This window comes from Adiantum capillus-veneris, chromosome 3 (assembly GCF_014529385.1).
Source record: "Adiantum capillus-veneris isolate H3 chromosome 3, ASM1452938v2, whole genome shotgun sequence".
Taxonomy (NCBI): Eukaryota; Viridiplantae; Streptophyta; class Polypodiopsida; order Polypodiales; family Pteridaceae; genus Adiantum; species Adiantum capillus-veneris.
The window spans coordinates 18,298,086-18,322,439 of NC_140933.1; the positions used below are offsets into that span (position 1 = coordinate 18,298,086).

At 45.6% G+C, this 24,354-nt stretch overlaps 1 protein-coding gene across 2 annotated transcripts in view; it reads left to right on the top strand.

Moving 5' to 3' along the window:
• LOC147460553 (uncharacterized) overlaps positions 1-24,354 on the top strand; it is an 83,955-nt gene that overhangs the window by 30,073 nt on the left and 29,528 nt on the right. For both annotated transcript variants that reach the window (XM_086507987.1, XM_086507991.1), the window contains exons 3-5: positions 685-810; positions 1,266-1,539; positions 1,711-1,861. In XM_086507987.1, the coding sequence (XP_086364113.1) occupies positions 685-810; positions 1,266-1,539; positions 1,711-1,861 (551 nt within the window). The remainder of the gene's footprint in view (positions 1-684; positions 811-1,265; positions 1,540-1,710; positions 1,862-24,354) is intronic.

The window sequence follows — 24,354 nt, forward strand, 5'->3', positions numbered from 1 at the left end:
ATTTGCATTCTTATGTAGCATGCATCCAATTCTGTTGACATGGAACCATTGTAAATACCTCCGAGCACCCTTACCTTTCATCTTCACCCGCAAGGTTTTCACGACAGGACTATTCGGGTGGCAATACTTGCTCGCATGACAGAGTCATCATCAAGGCTGATATTCTGCGATAGTAGTAAGGGTGCCTAGTAACTCGTATGGTAGGTTTACATCGTAGTAGTACCTACATCCACGAGGAGAGAGATTACCAGATCTTCCCCTCTTCTGGAAATTTGGCGCTTCTAGTGTCCTCGCTTACCTTTAGTTTAGGATGTTATTTTGATGAGATCACATCAGACATGGATGTAATTTGGTAATTGTCTCATAGACCAGATTGGACTTTTTTTTTTCTTTTTTTTTTGTTACTCAGACTTTGTATCAGATCCACCACATTGTAACTTTCTGGTCTCATAGGTCACATTGGCCTTTTGAAGATGTTAATATAACATTTCATTTCATTCTCTCTCTCTCTCTCTCTCTCTCTCTCTCTCACACACACACACACACACACACACACACGCACACTGGCTTGCCTCCATGCGTCTTGTTGAGCTTTGTGCTTAGATGTTTTGACTTGTGTCAAATTGAGTTATTCCACTCTCCAACTCTTGGTACTTTCTTGGTGATTTTTTGTTTTGTGCACAGATGGGGTGGACGTGCAACCACCAGAAGAGTCAGCAGTAACAGCGTGGCTACAACTGAAGGACAAAATGTAGAGTTAGAGGATGTGATTTTTGACAAAACTGCAGGCGGATTGGTTGAAATTACTGGGTGTGTTTCAGTACTCTTCTCAACCTGTTTATAATCATTTTCTTTCAAGACTACATGTGCATGGCTCCATCATGTTTTTGAATAACTGGGCACCCAAACAAAAAACCTGTTATCCAAAGGCAATGGTGAAAGGACCATGTACCAGTACATGGGAGCAGATGCGCACTCATATCCACCATGTGAATTAGAACTCACGATTCAATACTGAATATGTCTACATGAACACTCAAACGAGGGAGAGTAAATTTGCAAGTTTGTAAGTAGAGGTGAGAAGCTAAATCAATGTATCTCTTTATGTGTTTGTACTAAGGGTGCGCATACAAATTCCATACATTTGTGGTATGCACCTGTTAGGGGCTGTGACTAGAGCATTCAATGCTTTGCCTGCTTCCATGACAAATGGAGAAAGTAGACACGGCAGTCTTGTTTTCTAAGAGTTTTGACTGTGATTACAGACGTACTTCGCAGGAGAATCCACTATCAGAACATTCAAATGATTTTGGTGATTATTTGAATGAATTGAGAGATTTTCAGAGGAAATTGGAAAGCATGATTGAAAACGGAGATAGAGAGACACCTGCTGCTCTTGTCAAAGCAAATTTTAAGACACTTGTAGAACAATTGAACCAAGGAAACAAGGGTCTCGAACAGGCAGCCATGCTGGAAGTTCTCTTACAGCTGTCTCTGATGTTGCAGGATTTAGAAGCTGCTAGACAAATGCTTAATCAGGTTGAGTTGGCTTTCTGCTCAATCATCAGATTTTGAACTAGCTTCTTCTGAATAATTATTGTTGAAGGATTTCAATTTCGAAAAAATCCCCCCCCCCCCCCCCCCCCCCCAAAAAAAAAAAAGAAAAAAAAGAAAGAAAGAGAAAAAACCACCCTGCTTTTTTGTTTCCAGATGAAGGATGTCTTAGCAAACATGGAAGTGCACGAACCTTTTCTTGATGCCTTCTTAGAGCACATGGGCAATGTGTACTTGGCACTTGGAAACAAACAGGAGGCTCTTGCCTGTTATAATAGAAGTATTACCATACAGGAATCGCTCGTGGGTAAGCTGCTTTTTTGCTAAGTAGCTCTTGTTTCATTCTTGAACTTCGTATTAGGGTTGTTATTAAAAAACACCTTGCCACAAGCATTGTTGAGTATCCGTTAGAGGTATTATCATTTTTCAGCTTCGTTTTGGCCTTCATTTTTGCACATGTTTTGAGAATGCTTTATTTTCGTTTTGGTAGAAGAATGTTGTTACATAGTGTTACCAGTGTGGTTTCAGTATATAACTTCTATATCTATAAATGCAAATTATAAACATGTAAATAAAGAAATGAATGCATATTGAGGGAGGGAGAGATTTGTTAGAATAGGCAACGGAAGTTGCAATGAAGACAAGAACTGGCCTCTGATCCAATGGACACCTTGACCCGGATCTGGCCCGACTCCTTTAAGATCCTTTGACACAAGAGAACACGTGCAATGCCACATACATGAACAAGGCAACCGTGGAGAAGAGAGATTACTGAAGTAGAAAGAGACACGACCTCTCAGAATGAGGGAGAAACAGAGTTCGGGGAAAGGCTCCCCATGCTAATAACAAACTGCTCATACAAGTGACCCGACGGGCCTGACGTGATGCCCAAAGTCTCGCCCAGAAATCCTTTAGGAAGGCCTGTGAGAGGCCCTGTCGTCTCCAATGCTCTGCTGCAGCTCGGATGGCTGCCCGCCATGACGTCAAAATGTATCTCCCCAGTCGCACTGTGTACTGAAAGAAGGAGATATCAGGAGCCCCTGGTGAAGCTAAAGGGTCCTCCCACATCCGCTCGCCTGGGTCCCAGTGAAGTTGTGCCAGCGGTCGAGAGCCATAGACCCATAATCGCCAAGTCGTGTCAAGCTCTCCTGGATCCGGGTCTATGTGCCACTTCTGTGAAGCAGCACCCACAACTCTGATCCTCTGAAAAGTACATCCCTCAATCAATGGAGACTCCTCCTCCACTCTCTGCAGCCTCCCGTCATCCCGGTAGATGCTCTGACTGCAATCAAAGTCCATAGCTGCGTGAAAGCCCCCATCCATCGAGGGGCCGTCGGATCAAATGGCTCCTCCCACTGTGCTGTAATGGCTGTCTGAATCTCCTCTCTCGTAGTCTGTCCGCCCCGAAAGTGGTTCAGCCTCTCCATCTGTATCTCCTCTGGAAGTCTGCAAAAAGCCTGCCAATCCCCAAAGCTGCGTGCAGGGCCATCAGCCATGGGTCCCCATGCTAGTCTTGTCGTGGATCCCAACATATGTCCCTGCTCTGTGCGCACAGAGGGACTCTATATCAAAGGCTACCGCGCTCTCTCCTCTATACAAGATGGCTGTTGCTGCTGTAGGCCAAGGCGAAGCAACTCCCAAGCCCGTAATATGCTCAAAGCAAAACGATCCTCCCAGTCTCTGCTTAGGCCTGTCCTCCTTATCTCAGTGAAGATCCATCTGGTCTCTTGTGCCCAAATACCTCCTGCTAGGGGAGCTCGGGCCTGAATCCGCCTAAGTAAGAACTCCTTCCACCGCTCGGCACCGAGAAGAAGCCTTCGCACAATGAGCTTCCCTAGCAGTGCTCTGCTCTGATCTGTGGGATCAATGATGCCAAGATTGAAGACCCCCCTTTGCCGGGGGTAAAGTGATGACTGACCAAGCTACTTTGGCCCGGGCAGAGTGACCGTCTTGCCCTGACCAAAGGAAGTTTCTGATCAGCCTCTGGATCTGTCTGATACAAGAACTAGAGAATTTCCAACATGAAGTGATGTACCACATGGTAGCCAGCAAAACTTGGTTGGTCACCACCACCCTCCCTGCTAGAGATAATCTCGCTGAGCTCCAATATAGAATCTTCTCTCGTATGCACAGAAGAAGTGGAGAAGTCTGCTGCTCTGGAGATAAGTCCAATCCAACCTGACAACCCAGGTACCGTACTGCAGTGCCACGGGGTATCCAATGAAATTCGGGGTCTGGGCTCCACTCGGGAGTGGGAGACTCACTGACCCAAAAAGCAACTGTCTTTCACCAATTAATGAGCACACCCGAAGCCACACAAAAGACATCCAAGGCCTGCTCCGCTCTCTGCAGATTGGCCTCCTGGCCATGCAAATAAAGTCTTGTATCATCAGCAAACTCTGAGTCCAACAAATCCTCATCCCGAATAGGTAACTGCAGCCACCCAATCCAACCTCCTCTGCAATCAAATACATACTCATGGCCTCAGCGAAAAACAAGAAGAGGAAGGGGGCAGCCCTGCCTAACTGAGCGAGTTAGCTCAAAACTCGGCCCTCGGCCTGCTGCCATCAGCACCTGACTCTGAGCAGTGGTGTATAGAGCTGCAATCCCTCGAATCCAGCCAGGCTCAAAACCCATACGCAGCATAGTGCCCTCTAGAAAGCTCCAGTCCACTTTGTCATAGGCCTTCTCAAAGTCGAGAAGAAGAACAACCAGATCCTCACCAAGCAAGCGAGCTAGTGCAGTAGCCTCCCAAAAGATAAAAATGTTGTCAAGGATACTACGTTCCTTGACAAAGCCAGTCTAGGTATCATGGATCAACTCTCCTAGGAGGGGCTGGATCCTCAAACTCAAAGTCTTCGCTAAGACTTTGTATATAGTGTTGAGGATCGTGATAGGCCTCCACTGCCGAATGTCATGAGATACTTGCTCCCCTTTGGGGATAAGAAAAATCAGCCCCTCCGGGAAACATTGCGGCATCACCCCCGTGTCTAAAATATGCTGAAAGTGAAACCGGCCTGTGGGGCGGTAGGCGTTGGATTTCACCCGAAATTCTTTACTTTAGACACACACACAGAGCACTTTACAAAGGTAACTTGCGACGGGAATTAACACTTAAGCACACACACGGCTCGGAAGCTAGAATGCCCCAAGCAGACGCTGACAACCTGTAGGCCCCAAAATTGGCGCCCCTTTCGGTATTTCTTTTTACTTTGAGAGGGTAAATTTACAAAGTAGAGTCCTGGGAATCCTTTGTCTATATCCAACTAGATACCACTTGATTTGGCCAAATTTCGGCAGCATAACAGTCCCAAAACTTGCGCGAAACCAATTCCCCTGCTGGAACTCACTTCCATTGGCATAAACCCTCTGATTCCTGCCCAAAAACAGTAAATTCAGCACGCTGTATTTACTGGTTTTTGCCCTGTTTTCAGCCCCAAACCGTCCCCTAGCTGTCCTCTCCCAGTGGGACACTATTCCCAATGGTTCTAGTGTGCGTATGGCTGAAAAACAGTCAATTTACAGCGCATACACAGTGCTGAAAACGCACCTGTACGGTGAGGTTATGACCCTCACCGATGCCTGCTTTGGAGTAGCAGCTAGCTACCCCTGTTCCTGCTCAAGGAGGCTCTTGCCTCAACACAAAAGCATGAACCCACACAGCTGTACATCAGTCAAATGAAGAGCCCTCTTGTGGGGCATCACATAACTGCACGTAGGGGGGAGAGAGAGCAGTGTGTAGCGTGTAGGGCATCATTCCTAGCACCTCACTGTACATGGGAGGGAAAGAAAGCACTCCATAGCTCTTAACGTGTGACAGGTTCTCAATGAAGCATCCCCCAAGCAGAAATCGAGCGCCCCCTCTTCTGCGCGTGACCTGTAATGCATCTGTGAACAAATAGATGCAAAAGGGGAAGATTTCCATGGCTACCAAAACCAGCGTATCGTTGAAAACGCAGCAAAACAGCCCTGTAAACACGCATCTGATGCCTTCCAATGCTGAAAATGAGCTCCTTGGTCCTAGGTAAAGTCATGGGAAGCTAAAAAATGGAGAGAAATGGCTGAAAATCAGAGTTCTCAGCCTCCAAAACTGCTCCAAAGAGTCAGTTACGAGTTCTGTTCTCTCAAACTTGGTAAATTGGCCAAAAAGTGCCACTTGGCACTCATACATGCAATTTCCCCGCATTGGGCTTCCTGCTTAAAAATCCCTCAACTGGTGCATCGGTTGACTTTGCAGCAGAGTAATAAAATGTTCCCCTGGTCATACCGAAGGTAATGACGCGAACACATTTCACGGCCCAAAATAGCAGTTCCCTAATTTTTAGGAGATGCTTCCGTTGGGCTTCCACCGGTCATTTGACCATCTATCCTCATTGGGACCGCATCCGAAAGTGCAATGTGGCCCAATTGCCGGATACTTTCTGTTGGTGATCCCACCTTGACTTTATGTCTTTATTGAGTTCACTTCCTAGTATCCACCAACTTGCTAAGTGTGACGAGGGGACCTACATTATCTTGAACTGAGCCTAGACATCCTTTTACTTTACGAGTTCCAGTGCTGACCAACTTCCCGTCTGCGAGTGAAAATACCGTTCATATTGGCCATACAATGTCCGACCATTTGCAACTTCAAAAAGAGGGTCTTAAAAATTAAACAAAAATCATTGGAAAGAAACCAACAACTAAGGTTAGCAGTTGCCACGTCCTCGTGACATACCCCCCTTTTGAAATCGCAAACGTCGTCGATTGCATATTATAAATACATGCCATAGATGATCTTGTGTGGTAAGCACCCTTTTATCATCGCATGTATCCGCAAGAAAGACTGTCAAAACATATGTACAAATGACTGAATGAGACCTTCATACTTTTGTCAAACTGTATACTGCTGTTGCACTGAATCCATGAGTACATTTGATGTGCTAGCTCTATCATTACCTCTCCTTTGCAGACATTGGGTTGGGGTATACGTAGTGAAACGAACGAGGAGATAGGATCTCCCGGCCACACGGACCGCTTACAGATGCTCGTCAGACGAACCACCCGACCATAGCCACCATCCGGCAGCCCCCCGTGTTGGGGCTAGCGTTCGAGGACGTAGGCGTGCACCTGTAAGACCGAGCGTCCCATACCACCCGGCCTCACCTCCTCGAGGTGACCTCGCGCACTCCTAGCCTCGCGGGCTAACCATTGGCACTCTGCCAGTGGGGTCGATAACTGCAAATGAGGCCTTGGCCTCCCTTTTATAATAATGGCCGGCCCTACGTCCGTCCAGACACTAGACGCCCATCCCGACAGCATCTGGGCTAGATCCCCTCTCCTGTGGAGCGGGACATAACATACTTCCCCCCTTAAGAACCATTGATGTCCTCATCAATGAAGTGGGGATACTGAGCCTTCAAAGCTCTAACAGGTTCCCAAGTAGCAAACCTTTCAGATTGACCCTTCCATTTGATTAAGTACTCGTCATAAACCTTTTGGCGCGAATGACGGGTACGATGATCCAAAACTGCTTCTGGTTCTCGAGGAATATACTCAGTTTGCATATCTTGCCATACATTTTCCTCGATAGGCACGACAACATCAGCTTCGCCCAATTTCACTTTAAGGCGGCTGACATGAAACATTGGATGTACAGTAACATCCGAAGGAAGAGCCAGTTTGTATGCAACTTGGCCAATTTTCTTTGTGATCAGGAACGGACCACAATATCTAGCTGAAAGCTTATAATGCTTTCCTATTCGCATAGTCTTGGAATCCTTGGGTATCTTCAGATAAACCCATTGTTACACATCTAGAGTCCTTGGAGATCTCTTTTGATTAGCATAAGTAGTGACTCAATCACGAGCCGTTCTTATACTATCTTTAGCCAATTCGAGCATCTCGTGCATGTCATACAAGAAATCACGAGCTTGGCGGTCCTTGACTTTCTCTAAGCCAATAGCAATCGGGGATTTAGGCTCAAATCCATACATCAGCATGAACGGGCTAAATCCAGTAGCAGAATGCTTGCTACTATTATAGGCAAACTCTAACTGTGGAAAATACCTTTCCCAATTAGACTGCCTGTGAGAGACATAGGCTCTCAACATGTCCTCTAACGTTTGATTCATCCTCTCAGTTTGACCGTCAGACTCAGGATGGTCAGAAGACGACATACTCAACTTTGTTTGAAGATGAGCAAACACATCTCGCCAAAATCGACCAGTGAACTTAGTATCTCGATCACTAACGATGTCCTCTGGGAGACCATATAGCTTATAAAGCTGATGGACAAATAAAACCGCCAACTCATGGCTTTTTATTGTCGACTTCGCTGGTATAAACTTCGCCATTTTTATGAGTCTATTGACCACAACCCAAATAGCGTCGTGGCCTCGACTAGTATTAGGCAAACCAACGATGAAATCCATGGAAATACTCTGCCACTTGGCATCTGGGATTTCCAATGGGTGTAGCAAGCCAGCTTTCCTAAGGCGCTCTGCCTTATTGACCTGACACTGAGCGCATCTCTTCACATAGCTCTCTATGTAAGAGCGCATTTTTGGCCAATAGAAATATCGCTTGACCAAAGCCAAAGTGCTTTGGCTGCCTGGGTGCCCAGCGCTAGGAACATCGTGGCATTGCACAAAATCCTTTGTCGAATCTCATCGATTTCCGGCACGCAGACTTTACCATTTCTAAACAATAGTCCACCTTTAATGGAATATTGTCACTCACTTGGGTCTCCGGACCACCCAAGCCTGTATGCGAGTCATGCCCCGCTTCGACCTCGTTTCATATCTTGTCGAAATGGCTATCGGAACGACATAGCCCTCGGAGAGAGAGATAGAAATCCGTCGAGATTTCAGCCATACACTAACCTTAGGAATTCTGCCGAGCGCATCAGCAACTCGATTGCTGGATCCTTTCCTATAACGGATCTCAAAGTCAAACTCTTGCATAAGCTCAACCCATCTAGCCTTCCGGCCTCTGAGATCACCCTGATCACAGATATAGCGCAAGGAATGATGATCTGTCCATGCAACAAACTTAGAGCCATACAAGTAGTGCCGCCATTTCCTCAGGGCGTGGACTACAGTATAAAGCTCCTTTTCATACGTTGGATAATGCATTTCAGCGTCAGAAAGCTTCTTACTTTCTTACTTTCAAACGCGACAGGACGTCCATCCTGGTATAATGCCGCACCAATAGCATAATCACTAGCATCCGTTTCAACCACAAACAGTTTGCTAGGATCCACAATGTGTAATATTGGCGTAGTAGTCACCAAGTGCTTTAGTGTCCGAAAGCTCTCGTCGAGACGCTCATTCCAGACAACAGGGGGATTACCTTTACGACGAGGACCCGAGGTCTTCGGCCCTTTCACCCCTCCTTTTAAAAGTTGCGTAAGCGGAGCAGCAACTTTAGAGTAATCCTTGATAAACTTGCAAAAGAATCCAGTAAAGCCTAAAAACGACTTTACTTGGGGCACATTCTTGAGAATGGGCCAATTTCGCACTTTATCCAACTTTTCAGGGTCGACGCGAATTCCATCGCGAGTAATGATGTGACCCAAGTATAGAAGCTCTTTCTTAAAGAATTCACACTTCGAAGCCTTAGTGTAAAGCTTCTCAATTCTCAGTACTTCGAGAACGGTGCGTATATGCACTAGGTGCTCAGGCAAACTTCAGCTGTAGATCAAGATATCATCGAGAAATACAAGAACGAAGTTGCCTAAAAATGGTCGCAGCAGATCATTCATCATCTGCTGGAACGCAGCGAGAGCATTGGTCAAACCAAAAGACAAAACCAAAAACTCATAGTGACCATAACGCGTATGGAAGCCTGTCTTAGGAATATCTTCCAGTTGATTCGTATCTGATGATAGCCTGATCGTAGGTCTATCTTCGTAAAATATAACGCTCCATGGAGCCGATCTATCAGATCGTCCATGCGCGGGAGCGAATACTTGTTCTTGACAGTGAGTTTATTTAACCCCTTGTAATCCACGCAGAAGCGCATAGTGTTATCCTTCTTTCGAGAAAGTAGCACTGGCGCTCTCCACGGGGATTTGCTAGGCCGAACAAAACCCCTGTCGAGATAATCCTTCAGCTGTCGTTGAATCTCGTCCTCCTTGGTTTTACTAAACCGATAGGGTTGCTTTGAGAAGGGCTGACTACCAGCCACCAACTCAATGCCATGATCTACTCCTCTCGAAGGCGGCAAGCCAGGAGGTAGATCATTAGGAAAAACATCCTTGAAATCAGTCATGATTTCTTAGATAAAGTTGGATTCGTCGGAATCCCCAAGTTCAACGGAAGAACATGAAACATTTTTACGAAATTCAGTGACAGAAGTACCAAGCACTAATGAATCAAACCAAGCAGATGGTACACATTGATAAAAGTCAACATCAGAAGACTTTATTTCTTTATACATTTCCAAAGCAGTAACAACTGGTATTGCAAAACCATTATTTACAGACTTCTGATTACAAAGCAACACAGATACATGAGGCATGTTCTGCTTAACAAAAACAAGAGAGTGATGTACATAGTCTATATACAATGAGTCTTGTTTATCATAAAACCATGGAATTCCTAAAATAACATCTGCTCTGTCCAGGCGCATGATGTGGAAGTCCAGGTTCTCTTTGTAATCAACCAGCTCGAGCGACAAGTCTGGAACCATCCGATTCCATACATCCGTATCCACGCCACGAGCCATTTTCACGCGATACTCATGGTCACTATCCTGCGTCTGCAGGTTCAGTTTCTGCACCAATTTTGCATCCACAAAATTGTGTGAGCTTCCATTATCAAGGAGTACGGTCACGTCGTGACCATTGATCTTCCCGGGGAAACGGAGAAGATCGTGCTTACCAAACACTTTGGTGCTAAAAGTACAATTTGTGCATGAACTGTGCGCTAAATGATGGATTTCAACTTGAACAACATCAGAGTTACCTGAGATCTCGTGAATTTGAATCGAAGGACGGCCTTGCGGTTTCTACGTCTTTTTCTTCTTAGGGTAATCCTTGATTTGGTGACCTGTCTGGCCACATCCGAAGCAAGCTCCTTTCTTCACTGCATCAGCAACTGAAGCGTTTTTGACTTTCTTCTTTTCCTGAGAAGATCTCGGCGGTGATTTGGACTTATGCTGGAATCGAGGTCGCTTCCTCGAAGCACCCTCACCGGATTGATGGTCTGCAGTTCTTTTCTTCTCATAATTCGCTCCATTGATCAAATGGAACGTCCTGGCCAGTGCCACTGCATCCTCGACGTCAGTCGCGGCTTTATCCTTGATCAAGGCCCAACGGTAGTTCTCATGCAATCTCCGCAGATACATGTGCACGGCGTGCGTAGAATCCACCTTGTAGAAGGTGAGTGCCTCTTTGAAAGCTTTCGTATATTTATCAAAAGACAGAATTTTCATCGAAAGATTCTGAAGTTTGGTGTAAGCTTTCAAAGGGTCCATTTTTGCGAAATCCTTCTTGAATTTCACGCAAAAATCAGCCCACATCGTAGGCTTTTCTGTCATGTCACGCCACCAGGTAAGCGCCTTACTGCGCAGATAAAGAGGAATCGTCTGAATCCTCCGTTCATCATGCTCCCCATGGAGATCAAAGTATGTGGTCCACTGGTGCAACCAGTTATTTACAGCCAATTCCGTACACTCCTCTTCACCTGAGAAATTTGTAGTCTTATACGGAATTGTGGCAGTCGGACCACCCTGTGAACGCCCAAAAGCAGCAATCTGCGTTCGCAAATGCTGGAGATGGGTTTCGTCCTCGGAAATACGCGCAGTCGTCGACTGAGCCCTATTTTCGAGAGTAGAAAGTCGGGAACTGAGCCCCTGTACGACCCCTTCGAGAGAGGCCAAGCGAAGGTTCGTCTGAACATTCGCGTTTTCCAGAGCGGTAACATGCTGGTCGAAACTCTGGAAAGTGCTGGTAATCCATGTGTAGAGAGCATGCGTGAATGGAATTTGAATGTTACCTGGCGCGTCATCACGCTCACAGAGAGGAAGAGGAATTTACAGAAAGATGTAAAAGTATATCATACTCTGAAATTTAATGCAAAACAGCAAATTAAAGGTAAATACATTGCTTTTCATCGAAAACCAGTCAGAAATCTTTCAATTTCCAGCACTCCCATCTGTCAATTTGCTGATTTTTATCAAAAATCAGAAGTCGAACTGTATTATTTACCGGCAAACATGCTTCCGAGAAGAAAAGTAAGAAATTTCAGCAATTTAATCACTAAAAACTATGCAAACGCGAGGTTTTCCGACCCAAACCGTTCCGTAGGTGTGCACACGGTCCCTCGTGCAGCCAAGCCGGCTCTGATACCATGAAACGAACGAGGAGATAGGATCTCCCGACCACACGGACCGCCTACAGATGCTCGTTGGACAAACCACCCGACCATAGCCACCATCCGGCAGCTCCCCCATGCTGGGGCGAGCGTCCGAGGACATAGACGTGCACCTGTAAGACCGAGCGTCCCATACCACCCGGCCTCACCTCCTCTAGGTGACCTCGTGCACTCCTAGCCTTGTGGGCTAACCACTTGCACTCTGCCAGTGGGGTCGATAACTGCAAATGAGGCCTTGGCCTCCCTTTTATAATAATGGCCGGCCACACTGGCCGGATTCACACTACGTCCGCCCGGACACTGGACGCCCATCCCGACAGCATCTGGGCTCGATCCCCTCTCCTGTGAGCGGGACATAACATGTAGGCTGTAACCCAAAGGCCTCAAGGTAAAGCTGCAATACATTTGGTGACTCTGACAGTTAATGCTCTTCCATCCACTTTGCATCCATAGCTGGATAGTTCTTGAACTTCACCACATAGCATCTTGCAACCCGTTCCTTAACTTTTACGTGTGCAAAAGGCTCTTGCCTCTGCAAACGAACATAATTCGACAACCTGATGTACCATCCATGACCAAGTAAGCTCAAATTTCAAGATGATTTACCGATGCGTCAAAGAATCCAAGCAATCGTCTCAGAGAGTCGGCAAGCAGCGTGTCACCTGGCAGACCCACATCACTCCCGCAGGAGATCTAGTGGCCAATCTACCACCGTGAGACCTCTCCCTATCCCATCTTGGTTCATACTTGCAAACCCTAAAAACGCAGCAGAAAATCGGCCCTAATTTGACCACTTTTTGGCAGGGCAAACATGCGGAATTTCCTGTCTGTTCTGTGAAGAGAAACCTTCTTCCTTGGTGTCATTCATCCTCTCAGTCATAGTGTAATTCCAAGTTCCTGTACTCTGTGTCTTTACCCAAAACAACCGAAGCTCACTTCTTGAGGAAAAAGTGATTGATATCCCGGCAACGGAACCTTGAAACCGGCCCGTGGGGTGGTAGGCGTTGGCTTTCACCCGAAATTCCTTACTTTAGACACACACACAGAGCACTTTGCAAAGGTAACCTGCGACGGGAATTAACACTCAAGCACACACACGGCTCTGAAGCTAGAATGCCCCGAGCAGACGCCGACAACTTGTAGGCCCCAAAATTGGCGCTCCTTTCGGTATTTCTTTATGCTTTGAGAGGGTAAATTTACAAAGTTAAGTCCCAGGAATCCTTTGTCTATATCCAACTAGATACCACTTGATTTGGCCAAATTTCGGCAGTATTACAGCCCCAAAACTTGCGCGAAACCAATTCCCCTGCTGGAACTCACTTCCACTGGCATAAACCCTCTGATGCCTGCCCAAAAACAGTAAATTCAGCACGCTGTATTTACTGGTTTTGGCCCTGTTTCCAGCCCCAAACCGTCCCCTACCTGACCTCTGCCAGTGGGGCACTATTCCCAATGGTTCGGTTGTCCGTATGGCTGAAAAACAGTCAATTTACAGCGCATACACAGCGCTGAAAACACACCTGTACAGTGAGGTTATGACCCTCACCGATGCCTGCTTTGGAGTAGCAGCTAGCTACCCCTGTTCCTGCTCAAGGAGGCTCTTGCCTCAGCACAAAATCATAAACCCACACAGCTGTACATCAGTCAAATGAAGAGCCTTCTTGTGGGGCATCACATAACTGCACGTAGGGGGGAGAGAGAGCAGTGTGTAGCGTGCAGGGCATCATTCCTAGCACCACACTGTACATGGGAGGGAAAGAAAGCACTCCATAGCTCTTAACGTGTGACAGGTTCTCAATGAAGCATCCCCCCCCCCCCCCCCCCCGCATAAATCGAGCGCCCCCTCTTCTGCGCTTGACCCGTAATGCATCTGTGAACAAATAGATGCAAAAGGGGAAGATTTCCATGGCTGCCAAAACCTGCGTATCGCTGAAAACGCAGCAAAACAGCCCTGTAAACACGCATCTGATGCCTTCCAATGCTGAAAATGAGCTCTTTGGTCCTAGGTAAAGTCATGGGAAGCTAAAAAATAGAGAGAAATGGCTGAAAATCAAAGTTCTCAGCCTCCAAAACTGCTCCAAAGAGTCAGTTACGAGTTCTGTTCTCTCAAACTTGGTAAATTGGCCAAAAAGTGCCACTTGGCACTCATACATGCAATTTCCCCGCATTGGGCTTCCTGCTTAAAAATCCCTCAACTGGTGCATCGGTTGACTTTGCAGCAGAGTAATAAAATGTTCCCCTGGTCATACCGAAGGTAATGACGCGAACACATTTCACGGCCCAAAATAGCAGTTCCCTAATTTTTAGGAGATGCTTCCGTTGGGCTTCCACCGGTCATTTGACCATCTATCCTCATTGGGACCGCATCCGAAAGTGCAATGTGGCCCAATTGCCGGATACTTTCTGTTGGTGATCCCACCTTGACTTTATGTCTTTATTGAGTTCACTTCCTAGTATCCACCAACTTGCTAAGTGTGACGGGGGGACCTACATTATCTTGAACTGAGCCTAGACATCCTTTTACTTTACGAGTTCCAGTGCCGACCAACTTCGCGTCTGTGGGTGAAACTACCGTTCATATTGGCCATACAATGTCCGACCATTTGCAACTTCAAATAGAGGGTCTCAAAAATTAAGCATAAATCACTGGAAAGAAACCAACAACTAAGGTTAGTAGTTGCCACGTCCTCGTGATAGAAAGCCTTTGCGTAGGCCTGGTCCCAGGATACCCCAGTGCCGCCTATAAAATGCAGGTGCCAAACCATCCTCTCCTAGGCAGCTTCTACGGAGGAGTACCCTCAAAGCCTCAATAAGCTCTTCCTTAGACAATGGCTGTGCCAATGCATGCCTCATACAATCTGTGACTCTCCTTTGGATATGAGCCCAAACAAGCTCTCTACACCTATCTCTCTCGTCAGACGGAGGTGTAGCACTAAGTAAATCTCTGAAGAAATCGGTAGCAATCCCTCTCAGCTCCTCAGGCTCAGTCGCTAGTGATCCATCTTGACGTCTCAGCTGTCTAATCCCTGTATGTGCATGGCGGGGTCCGGTAATCTCAAAAAACTCTCCAGAGACTCGGTCCCCAAGCTGTGTCCAATGCGAGGCCTGGCAGTGGTAGTAGAACTCATGTCTCTGCTCTTCGATCTTGCTAACCTCGTGTCTAGCCTATTGCAACTGACCCTCTAGCCAGGTGCACTCAGGCTGTTTCTCGTGTAACCTCTGAATGGCTGCTAGGCTGCGCCTGAATCTCCTCTCTCTCGCGAGTCTCTCGAAATCTAGTCAAAGGTGTATCATGTAAAAAAGTGTCGAGGGCCGCAATCCCCTGGGCACACTGCTTTGCTGCATCCACATCTGAGTTCTAGCTAGAGTGCGAGATACGCTCTATCTCATCAACAAGGCTCGGGTCCGTGAGTACTCTCTGGAATCCGTAGCTGCATGCTAGGTGCTTGTCGCTGCTCCTCAAAAGTAAGAATCACCGGGGCATGATCTGAAAATGCAGTGTCAGCCAGGATCCCTATGGTCGCACCCATCTCCCCAACAAAGTTGCCTACATAGAATTGATCAATCCTAGACAGGGTAGTTCCTCCCTGTCGACGGTCCGACTGAGAGAAACTCAGATTGTCTAGAGATCGTACCAAAGCCTCATGTTGCCATACATTCGAGATCCGCAAAGTCAAACACAATCTCTCCCATGCTGCTAGGTCATGCCCATGCACTGTCACATGACTGCCCCCAATCCTATCTGCCGGATTCTCTAGCATATTGAAGTCCCCTCCAACACACCAGTGGTCCATCTCAAGTAAATGCATCCAAAATCTGTGCCCAGAAATCTGCTCTAGCACTTGCCTGATTAGGCGCATATACATTGAGAAGCCCCACGAGCTTCCCATGCATCCTCAATGTCATAAACTGGGCTCTGCCCGGCACAATCACCCCTCTGTCCACAATGGCCTGCCGCCAAGCATCCGCAATAAACATACATACCCCTCCCTGCCCACTCATGGGTCCAAAACCTGCTGATCAAAATGGCTCACATCGGCCTGGCAACACTGAGCCATATCTGTACCATCCTACCATTACCCTCGAAAGACGTCTGGGAAGTAAAATACTCTTTGCTGGTGAAGAACCCAGCTCTAACAAGAATCTCCTCAACTCAACTGACTCACAAGTCACACAACCAACATCTACAGAAGGTACTACTGCTGACTGCTCCAAGAGAATGCATCAAAACTGAGGGTAAAGGCATAAACTATTGGTATGTGGATGGGAGGCTGAAAACGTTGGCCTTGTCTTTTGAGAAAACGATGGGCTGCTCGCTGTCTTGCTGTACGATCTGCTGCACCGCCACTTTCCTAGGTTCTCTGCTTCTCCAAGCGTTGTTCCTAGCTGCCCTTTATACCCTTCAAAGGCTGGGTCGAGCAGACAAAAGAAAGCCCCACGATTCCATTTAAATGGCTAAAAATCACTTATTAATTAAGTGATTAAAATAAGAGGTGGTTCATGCGGTCAAGCCTATATGCTGAAAATGCTGTCCTGTGCAAGAGAGGGTATGCAACTGTGACCGGCCTGGACATGCACGTCTTGCTAGAGGCTCACAAAGGTGCCATGCTCAGTCCTAAGCTACTGGATCATGCTAGATTGTGGCACCATGTAGCGCAAGTGAAGTGCGCACGTTACACAGCATCATTTCTCAGCTCTTAAGTGCTCCACTCTTGAGGAAAGAGTTGAAATCCTACACCTGCGGTCACATACCACACACAAGAAACTCCAAGCTCCTACGGGAAGTCCAAAGAATGCAGACAACCGAGGCTACTGAGAAATCAATTGTTTGATGACGAAGAACCAAAGACATGCACTAACCACCGTAGATCATGAGTGAATTGCAAACCACATCTGAAGAAACTTCATCGGAACTGAGAGTGAAAACTGCTATTGATTTTTATTTGTCTGGAACACATCTCGAGAGAATATCACCTCACTCTTAGAGTGATTTGGAATGGAAACAAGCATCCAATTGAAAGGCACGCACATCAATATTGAGAATACGAGTCATATGCCAAGCTCAAGAGACCTAACAACCAAGGTGTGCAAGAGATGAACAAGGGGCTATAAAAAGCCACCAAATAGACTAATATTCTGTTCGTTGCACATGAAATCACTTGAAGAAGTAGTCCATGAAATGCGACTCCCAAGATGACTCCACATCCCCCTCTGAAGGGAGAACATCTGAACCATGGATAACTACCACGACTCTAACAGTCTATACTTGTGTAACTGGATCACCCAAGGTAGGTGAATCTGAAGGAAAATATACCTGCCATGTCAGTTGGATTCCTGGGTGGGCAGATGTAAGATAGTTTCACCCAGAACTAACCCCTTGGTCAAACTTATTAATAAATCATTCTTTGTAGTTGAGGTCTGTGTTTTCAGCCCTTCATTCCTCACATCGGGAGCGCAATTCAACTCTAGATCTACCCCTTGGTGGCCATCCGCAATCCCACATTGAGAAGAATCCAACATCAAATCAGCTTGGAGGTGCCTCGTCTTGAGTTACCGCAGGGCGACATCCTCCATTCGAGTCAGTAGAGTCTGCATTTGAGGTATTGCATGTGTGTACGTTCCATTTATGCAATCTAAAGAAAATATCACATCGGCAACTGTGTAGGGGGCCCTTGAGAAGGGTTGGTTGGGACCCCATTGGGTGTCATTCTCCTCCTCTCTCTCTCTCTCTCTCTCTTTCTTTCTCTCTCTACACATCTCTACCCCCCTCTCTCATTCCTCTCTTCAAGGAAAGTAAAAGGAACCATCATTCAAGCTAAAAGCAATCACTTACGCAAGGAAAAGAGGTAAAAGATTTGTAAAAGTGTAATGCCTAGATCACCATTTCAATTTCGTTGCACCTGACATTGTTATCAGAGATTTGAAGATTTTGCACTAATTTACTAATCCTATTTTTTTTTTCTCTATTGTGTTTTTGGTTGTGTTGGCAGTCCTTCGGTGTATATTCCTCTCTCTCTTGGAGCAACAGGCGTGCCATTGCGTGTAGGACCATGCGCCTTGAGCGTGGGATTATAGCAACCAATGATGTATTGGGTGTTGCATGCGGGGTGCGCCGATGAGGGGGTAGATAGTCTCTCGAAGATTAGTCTACGACCTTCCTTGAACAATGAGCGGAAATCCTTGCATGGTTAAGACTCGTAGCGTTATGGAGGCCTCCACCAATCAAGAAGGCGAGCAAGTTCCACCTATGGATCTTCCCATGAATCCTCCCCCTACCCCTCCATCCTTGCCACCAAATCCCATGGATTTCATGATGCGGATGATGATGTAGCAAGATGAAGCGCGACGACAAGAGTGTGTGGACGCAGAGGAGGCACGCCGATTAGAGTGTGCGCAAGCGGCAGAGCGAGAAGAACGTCGATTGATGGTGGAAGCAGAAGCTCGTAGACGCGCAAACGTCGATGCTTGAAGCCAAGAAAGGGAAGCCATGCGTGATCTCATCACCACTTTGGTGGTGCGATGCAATACCTTTTCTTTAGAGCCGGACTATGAAAAACTTACCAAGACTAATGCGGAGGCGACCAATGCTGCACAGATGGCCAATGAACCAATTCTCGAGAAGATTACGTTCAATAAGTATGACGGTAAGATGGATGCTTTTGTCATTTATTCTTGGTTGCATCGATTTACATCTATTTTGCTGCTGTTAAAAAGTTTGATAATCACAAAGTTCTCTCGGTTTCCATGCATCTTATGCATTAGTGCTTGTACCTAGTGCTTTTCAAATTCAGAACCCATATAATTGACTTTGAGATCATCAAAACCAACACCTTGAATAGAGAGAAAAGAATTAGACTCTCAAGAGAGAATTTAACCTTTCTTACTCAATGCATCTGCCACAGGGCTAGCTTTGCCAGGGACATAATCAACCATACCAAATTGTTCAAAAAATTGAGACTATGTTGCTTGCCTATCACTCCAATGTGCACTAGGCAAAGATTGAAGCCATTTAAGTGCTTGTTGATTTGTTTGAAGGACAAACTCACGCCCATACATGAAACGATTCCGATCTTTTAATACATGAATGAAAGAGAGAAGTTCCTTATCATAGACAAAATAATTTTTCTGAGCACTATTTAGTTTACGAGAGAGAAATGCCATTGGATGGCTATTTTGTTGTAACGTCGCGCCAATAACAATGTTACCAGCGTCAGTCTAAACCTCCAAAGGCTCATCACAAGAGGCAAGGACGAGGCATGGTGTCTCAATGACTGTTACTTTGAGCGCTTCAAAAGCACTCTTATCGGCATCGATCATGACAACGCGCTGATGGCGAGTCTAAAACCCTTTAACAAATCAGACGATGGTGCGGCAATATGTGCAACGTGCTTGATGTGAGAACTATATGAGGACACAAATCCAAAAATGAGCGAAACATCATATTCTGTCTCACACATAGGCCTCTTTGTCTCCTCACTTACCTTTGCGGGATCAAGTCGAATGCCCTCGGGAGAGATGAGATAGCCCAAATAGCACACAATAGTCATAAAAAATTCCGTCTACAATGTAAAGACATTTAGCATCGAATCCGGCCTAAACTTTCCCCACATCAATAGCATGTTGCTCCTAGGAAGAGGAGAAAATGAGAATGTCATCCAAATAAATAAACACGCATTGCGTTTGCAAAAATCTGATATGGTTGCTTCTTTGCCGCCTCTTGAAGCACCTATGAAGCATGTTTGTGAATGCTGTATTTTGGGTAAGATGCAGCGTCCGAAGTTTCCAAAGGATGGTTCAGTTAGGGCTACATGCAAGTTGCAGCTTGTGCATAGTGATGTTTGTGGGCCCATGCAAACTCCGTCCTTGGGCAGTTACCTTTACTTTGTGACTTTCATTGATGATTACCCCAGGCATACATGGGTATATCCGCTTAAAGCTAAGTCCAAAGTGTTTTCGTGCTTAAGCAATTTTTGGCTATGGCTGAAAATGTCTCTAAATGTACTATTGGCACCCTCCGTTCCGATCGAGGGAGGGAGTATATCTCTCATGAATTTAATGCATTTTTGGCTAGTCGTGGGATAAAACACCAATGTATGTCATATATACCTCAACAAAATGGTGTTGCTGAGAGGAAAAATAGGTTGCTTCCGGAGATGGCACGATGTATGGTCAAGAGTCAAGGTTTGCCACATTCATTTTTGCTTGGGCCATGATGTGTGCTGCTTATGTACTTAACAGGTGTCCTACGAAAGCTTTGCAATTTATGGCTATTTATGAAGCATGGCATGATCGAAAACCATCTATTGATCACATGCATGTTTTTGGTTGTTTGGCTTATACTTTGTTGCCACAAACGCAGGGCATAAAATTGGATGATAAGGTTGTTAAATGCATTTTTGTTGGTTATAGTGCTGAAAGTAAAGGTTACAGGTTGTACAATATACAAACAAAGCGTATCTTGGTTTCAGGGGATGTTGTGTTTGTGGAAGATTCTGTTCAGCCCTTACTGTCATGGACTAGAGACTGTGTTGTAAGCTCACAGGACATTTATGACAGTTTGTTGCCTCTTTTCAGTGGTTGAAATTTGAATGAGGCAAATGTACAGGTTTATGAAACTGTTACAGATCAATCTATTATTGATGCAGATATACATGATGTACTTGATGTGGAAATGGCTTAGAATGAGTAGGCTACAGGTATGCCAAAATGGCTGGTGCATACTTTGCATGACAATAAATTGGATGCACCTTTGTCTAGTCATACTCGTTCAGGTTCTCGCCATGCACCGGATTGTTATGATTTGGCTATTTTTAGCTTATGTGATAGTGAGGAACCTCTGTCTTTTGATGAAGCACAGAATTTAGAAAATTGGATGGCTGCCATGCAATCACAAAAGATGCACTTATGGAAAATGATACATGGACTTTATGTGATTTGCCTCTTGGTAAAAAGGCCATTGGTACGAAGTGGGTTTACAAGTTGAAACGGAAGCTGGATGGTGGGATTGATTGCTATAAGGCTCGACTTGTTGCAAAAGGTTATGCACAACAGAAAGGCATAGATTATGAAAAGACTTTTGCTCCACTTATGACTACTATGCGTTTTCTATGTGCATTGGCAACTCATTTTAGGATGGGATGTACACCAATCAAATATTGTTACTGCTTTCTTGGATGGTGACATATTTGAGGAAGTTTATGTAATGTAGCCTCATGGTTCTGTCATTAAAGGGTAGGAATATAAAGTGTGCAAATGTAAGAAAGCTTTGTATGGGTTGAAGCAATATCCTCGTGCTTGGTATGAGAAAACTTACACTCATTCGGTTAAATGAGGCGTTTGTAACAATCCAACAGAGAGCACTTTATATGTAAAACATGAGGGCGATGTACTGTCACAAAGTGATGACGTGGCACGACTACCCGGACATCAGATAAAAATGCTTTTAAAGTTGTTCCAACTTACGGTTTCTTTTCGACAGGCCCAAGGAACACAAGGCCATGAAAATATGCCAAAAGATTAAATCGTGTGGAGTGCTGACGTGGACAGTTGTACGGAAATTCCGCATTTTGCGCTAGCTGTGCCACGTGGCAGACTTTTCAGATTTCCGTGATTCACGTTGGCAGCTTTTGAGAGCAGATGCTTTTAAACTGTAAGCTTTTTGGGCTCTGCTTTTCGGCAATTAAAAGAGCCCTTGCGGCCTCACTCTATAGAGTGTGAGAGCAGAGGTCCCTGGGAGTTGTACTTTGCAATGATTAATGATAAAGAAATATTGAAAGGGGCGCTAGACTTTGGGGCCAATACCTCTGGGATGGAACTCCGTCGGCCCGTGTCGACTCTTTCTCTTTCTCTCTATTGAAGTTTAGTGATTTTGAAGTTTCTGTTTGTGTGTTGCTATTGATTTCTCACTTGGAGTGTCCATGCCTGTTACAGTGGTATTAGAGCTCAAAATGATTCTTCTTCTACGAAGGATCCAATCTTTTTTGTAGCGCACATAGTTTTTTTTGAAAGAATCTTCGTGTCCCGACCTTGGACTTATTACACTCCACCCTTACTTCATCGCGCTTCACGCACGCTCCCCTCTTCATCACTCTGACTTAAAAGGCATAAGCCATAAAGAACCCAAGAGTACACATGGGTTTTTGCGGAGAATCTGACGGAGATAACACCTCTCGGTGGGCAGGCAAAGAGAAGTTGAAATCTGGCGAGGGAACTGAAGAAAAGAATGAAGATTTGGGCAAATTTTCAGCAGAAAAGTTTGCCAGAGCGGAGTACAAACATCAACTGTAGGTTGACACCTTTGTGAAAAGATTGATCAAGTACTCTAGAGACCGACACCTGAAGGATTACTCGATTGATGAGATTCACTCGAGATGGCGTGAGGCCATTGATTCTCCTCGCAAGTCAGAGGAAAGATGAAAGGATAGACGAGTGCAGAAAAGCGGAACCTGTACTCGCAAAAAGAGTTGGACAAAATTCTTGAAAAGAAGAACCAAAGGATCACAAGAAGACAAGCTAGGGAATTCGCGAGAAGCTGAAGAGCGCGAAAGAAAAGGAAAGATGAAAGAAGACAATTGTGGGATATTTCATACGAGATAGCTATTTAATGCGGAAAACGATGTTGTGTGTTACAACCTTTGAGGAAAAAGGTTTTGATAGAGTGCCATTGTTCACCTTTTTCAAGCCACCGCGACATAGATACCACCTTGAAGGGTGTTGAGCATTACTTTTCTTGGCCGAGGCTCAGAAAGGATGTGGACGAGTTTGTTCGCAGTTGTTTAGTAGACTAAAAGGTTAAGTTTGACAGGCATAAGGCACCGAGACTTCTACAACCTTTTACCCATACCCTCCCGTCCCTCAGAAAGCATTGCCAGATATATTAATTTTTGATCTCCCCAAGACTCAAAGTGGATATGATGGTTTTTGGACAGTCATTGTTAGATTCAGTAAACAAGCCCACTTCATTCCGGTAAAGAAGACAATTAAGCTCGATCATTTGGCGAAATTGTTTGTTTCAAAGATTTTCTGATTACATGGCATGCCTGAGTCCATTTTTTCGAACAGAAATCCCTGGTTTACTAGTTTGTTTTGGAGGGAAATATGGGAGAACGTTGGCACGCGGTTGCAGTTCTCGTCCTCATTTCACCCGTAGATAGGTGGGCAATTTGAGATAGCCAAATTCAATGGTTTTGGATTTGTTGAAGTCTTGTATTTCGAATTAGAAGACTTAATGGGAAAAGTATTTGCCCTTGGTGGAGTTTGCCTACAACAACATTGTTCAATGGGGAAGGTGCCATTTGAGGTAATTGAGAATGACTAAGAAAGATACATTGGATGACTACTGCCAGAGGTTTTGGGATATTTATTAACTAGAGAGACCAGATTGAGTGGTTTTGCTGTGGTTTGCCAAAAGAGATTCGAGACTATTGTCTGAACCAGAAGTCTGACTCCATTCAGAGACTCATGGGACATGTTAAGCAACGATTTGGAACGCATGCCGGCTCATTGACTTATCTTATGTACAGGATAGTATCCAACTAAACAGGGCAAGAGTCCGCCAGATTGAAGAGAATAAATCAAGGGAACCGGATGACAGCTCATCACAGGATTCTGGAAAAATAAGATGGTAGCACATCCGAACGTTCCGACGAACTAAGGGAACCAAATGCAAGTTCATCAAAGGATTCCGGAGAAAGGGGATCAGATGATAATGTGTCTCAGGGTTCCGATGATTGAGACTGACGTGCCAATGGACAGGGGAAGCTAACGAAGCTACCCACACGTCTCAAGGTAGAAAAGGGAATTGTAAGGTGCAGCGGAATGTGAATCTTGAACTTTGCTCAAGATGAGTGCTCCGAACTGTGCTCAAGGGTTCCTTATACTTACGGAAGGGAGAGCCTTCCGTTCCTTTAGTGAGAGAGTGCAATGGACACAAACAAAGTGAATGGACACTGTGAATGGAAGTGCATGAGACTGAGAGATAGAGAGAGAAGAATACGATACCAAAATGTTGTCAAACCCTTCTCCGAAGGCCCCACTCTCTATGGCGAGAGCGGTCTACTTATGATTGCACAAATCTCTACAATGCTTGGACTTGCCGATGATGTTGACGACGATGAGGACGACGACCAGACGGGCTGAAATCTGAAAACGCTAAGGCTAAAATCTTTAAATCTTGTATCTGCTGAATTCTGACTCTATGTCGATGACGACGATGCAACGACGACGCGCTGAAAACGCAGACGCTGAAGTCTGCGTTTTCCGGGGTGAATCTGCAAACTGCATGGGATCTAACCGTGCGGCGAGGAACTGCTACGGGAAGGTGAGATCTGCGAGGTTCAGGACTTCTTCTGCGGGTTCTAAATGGTGAAAACTGAAAACGCTGATGCTTGTGGGGATTCCGTCGCGAAGGTCTGCAAAAACACTGAAGTGTCTTACAGATGCA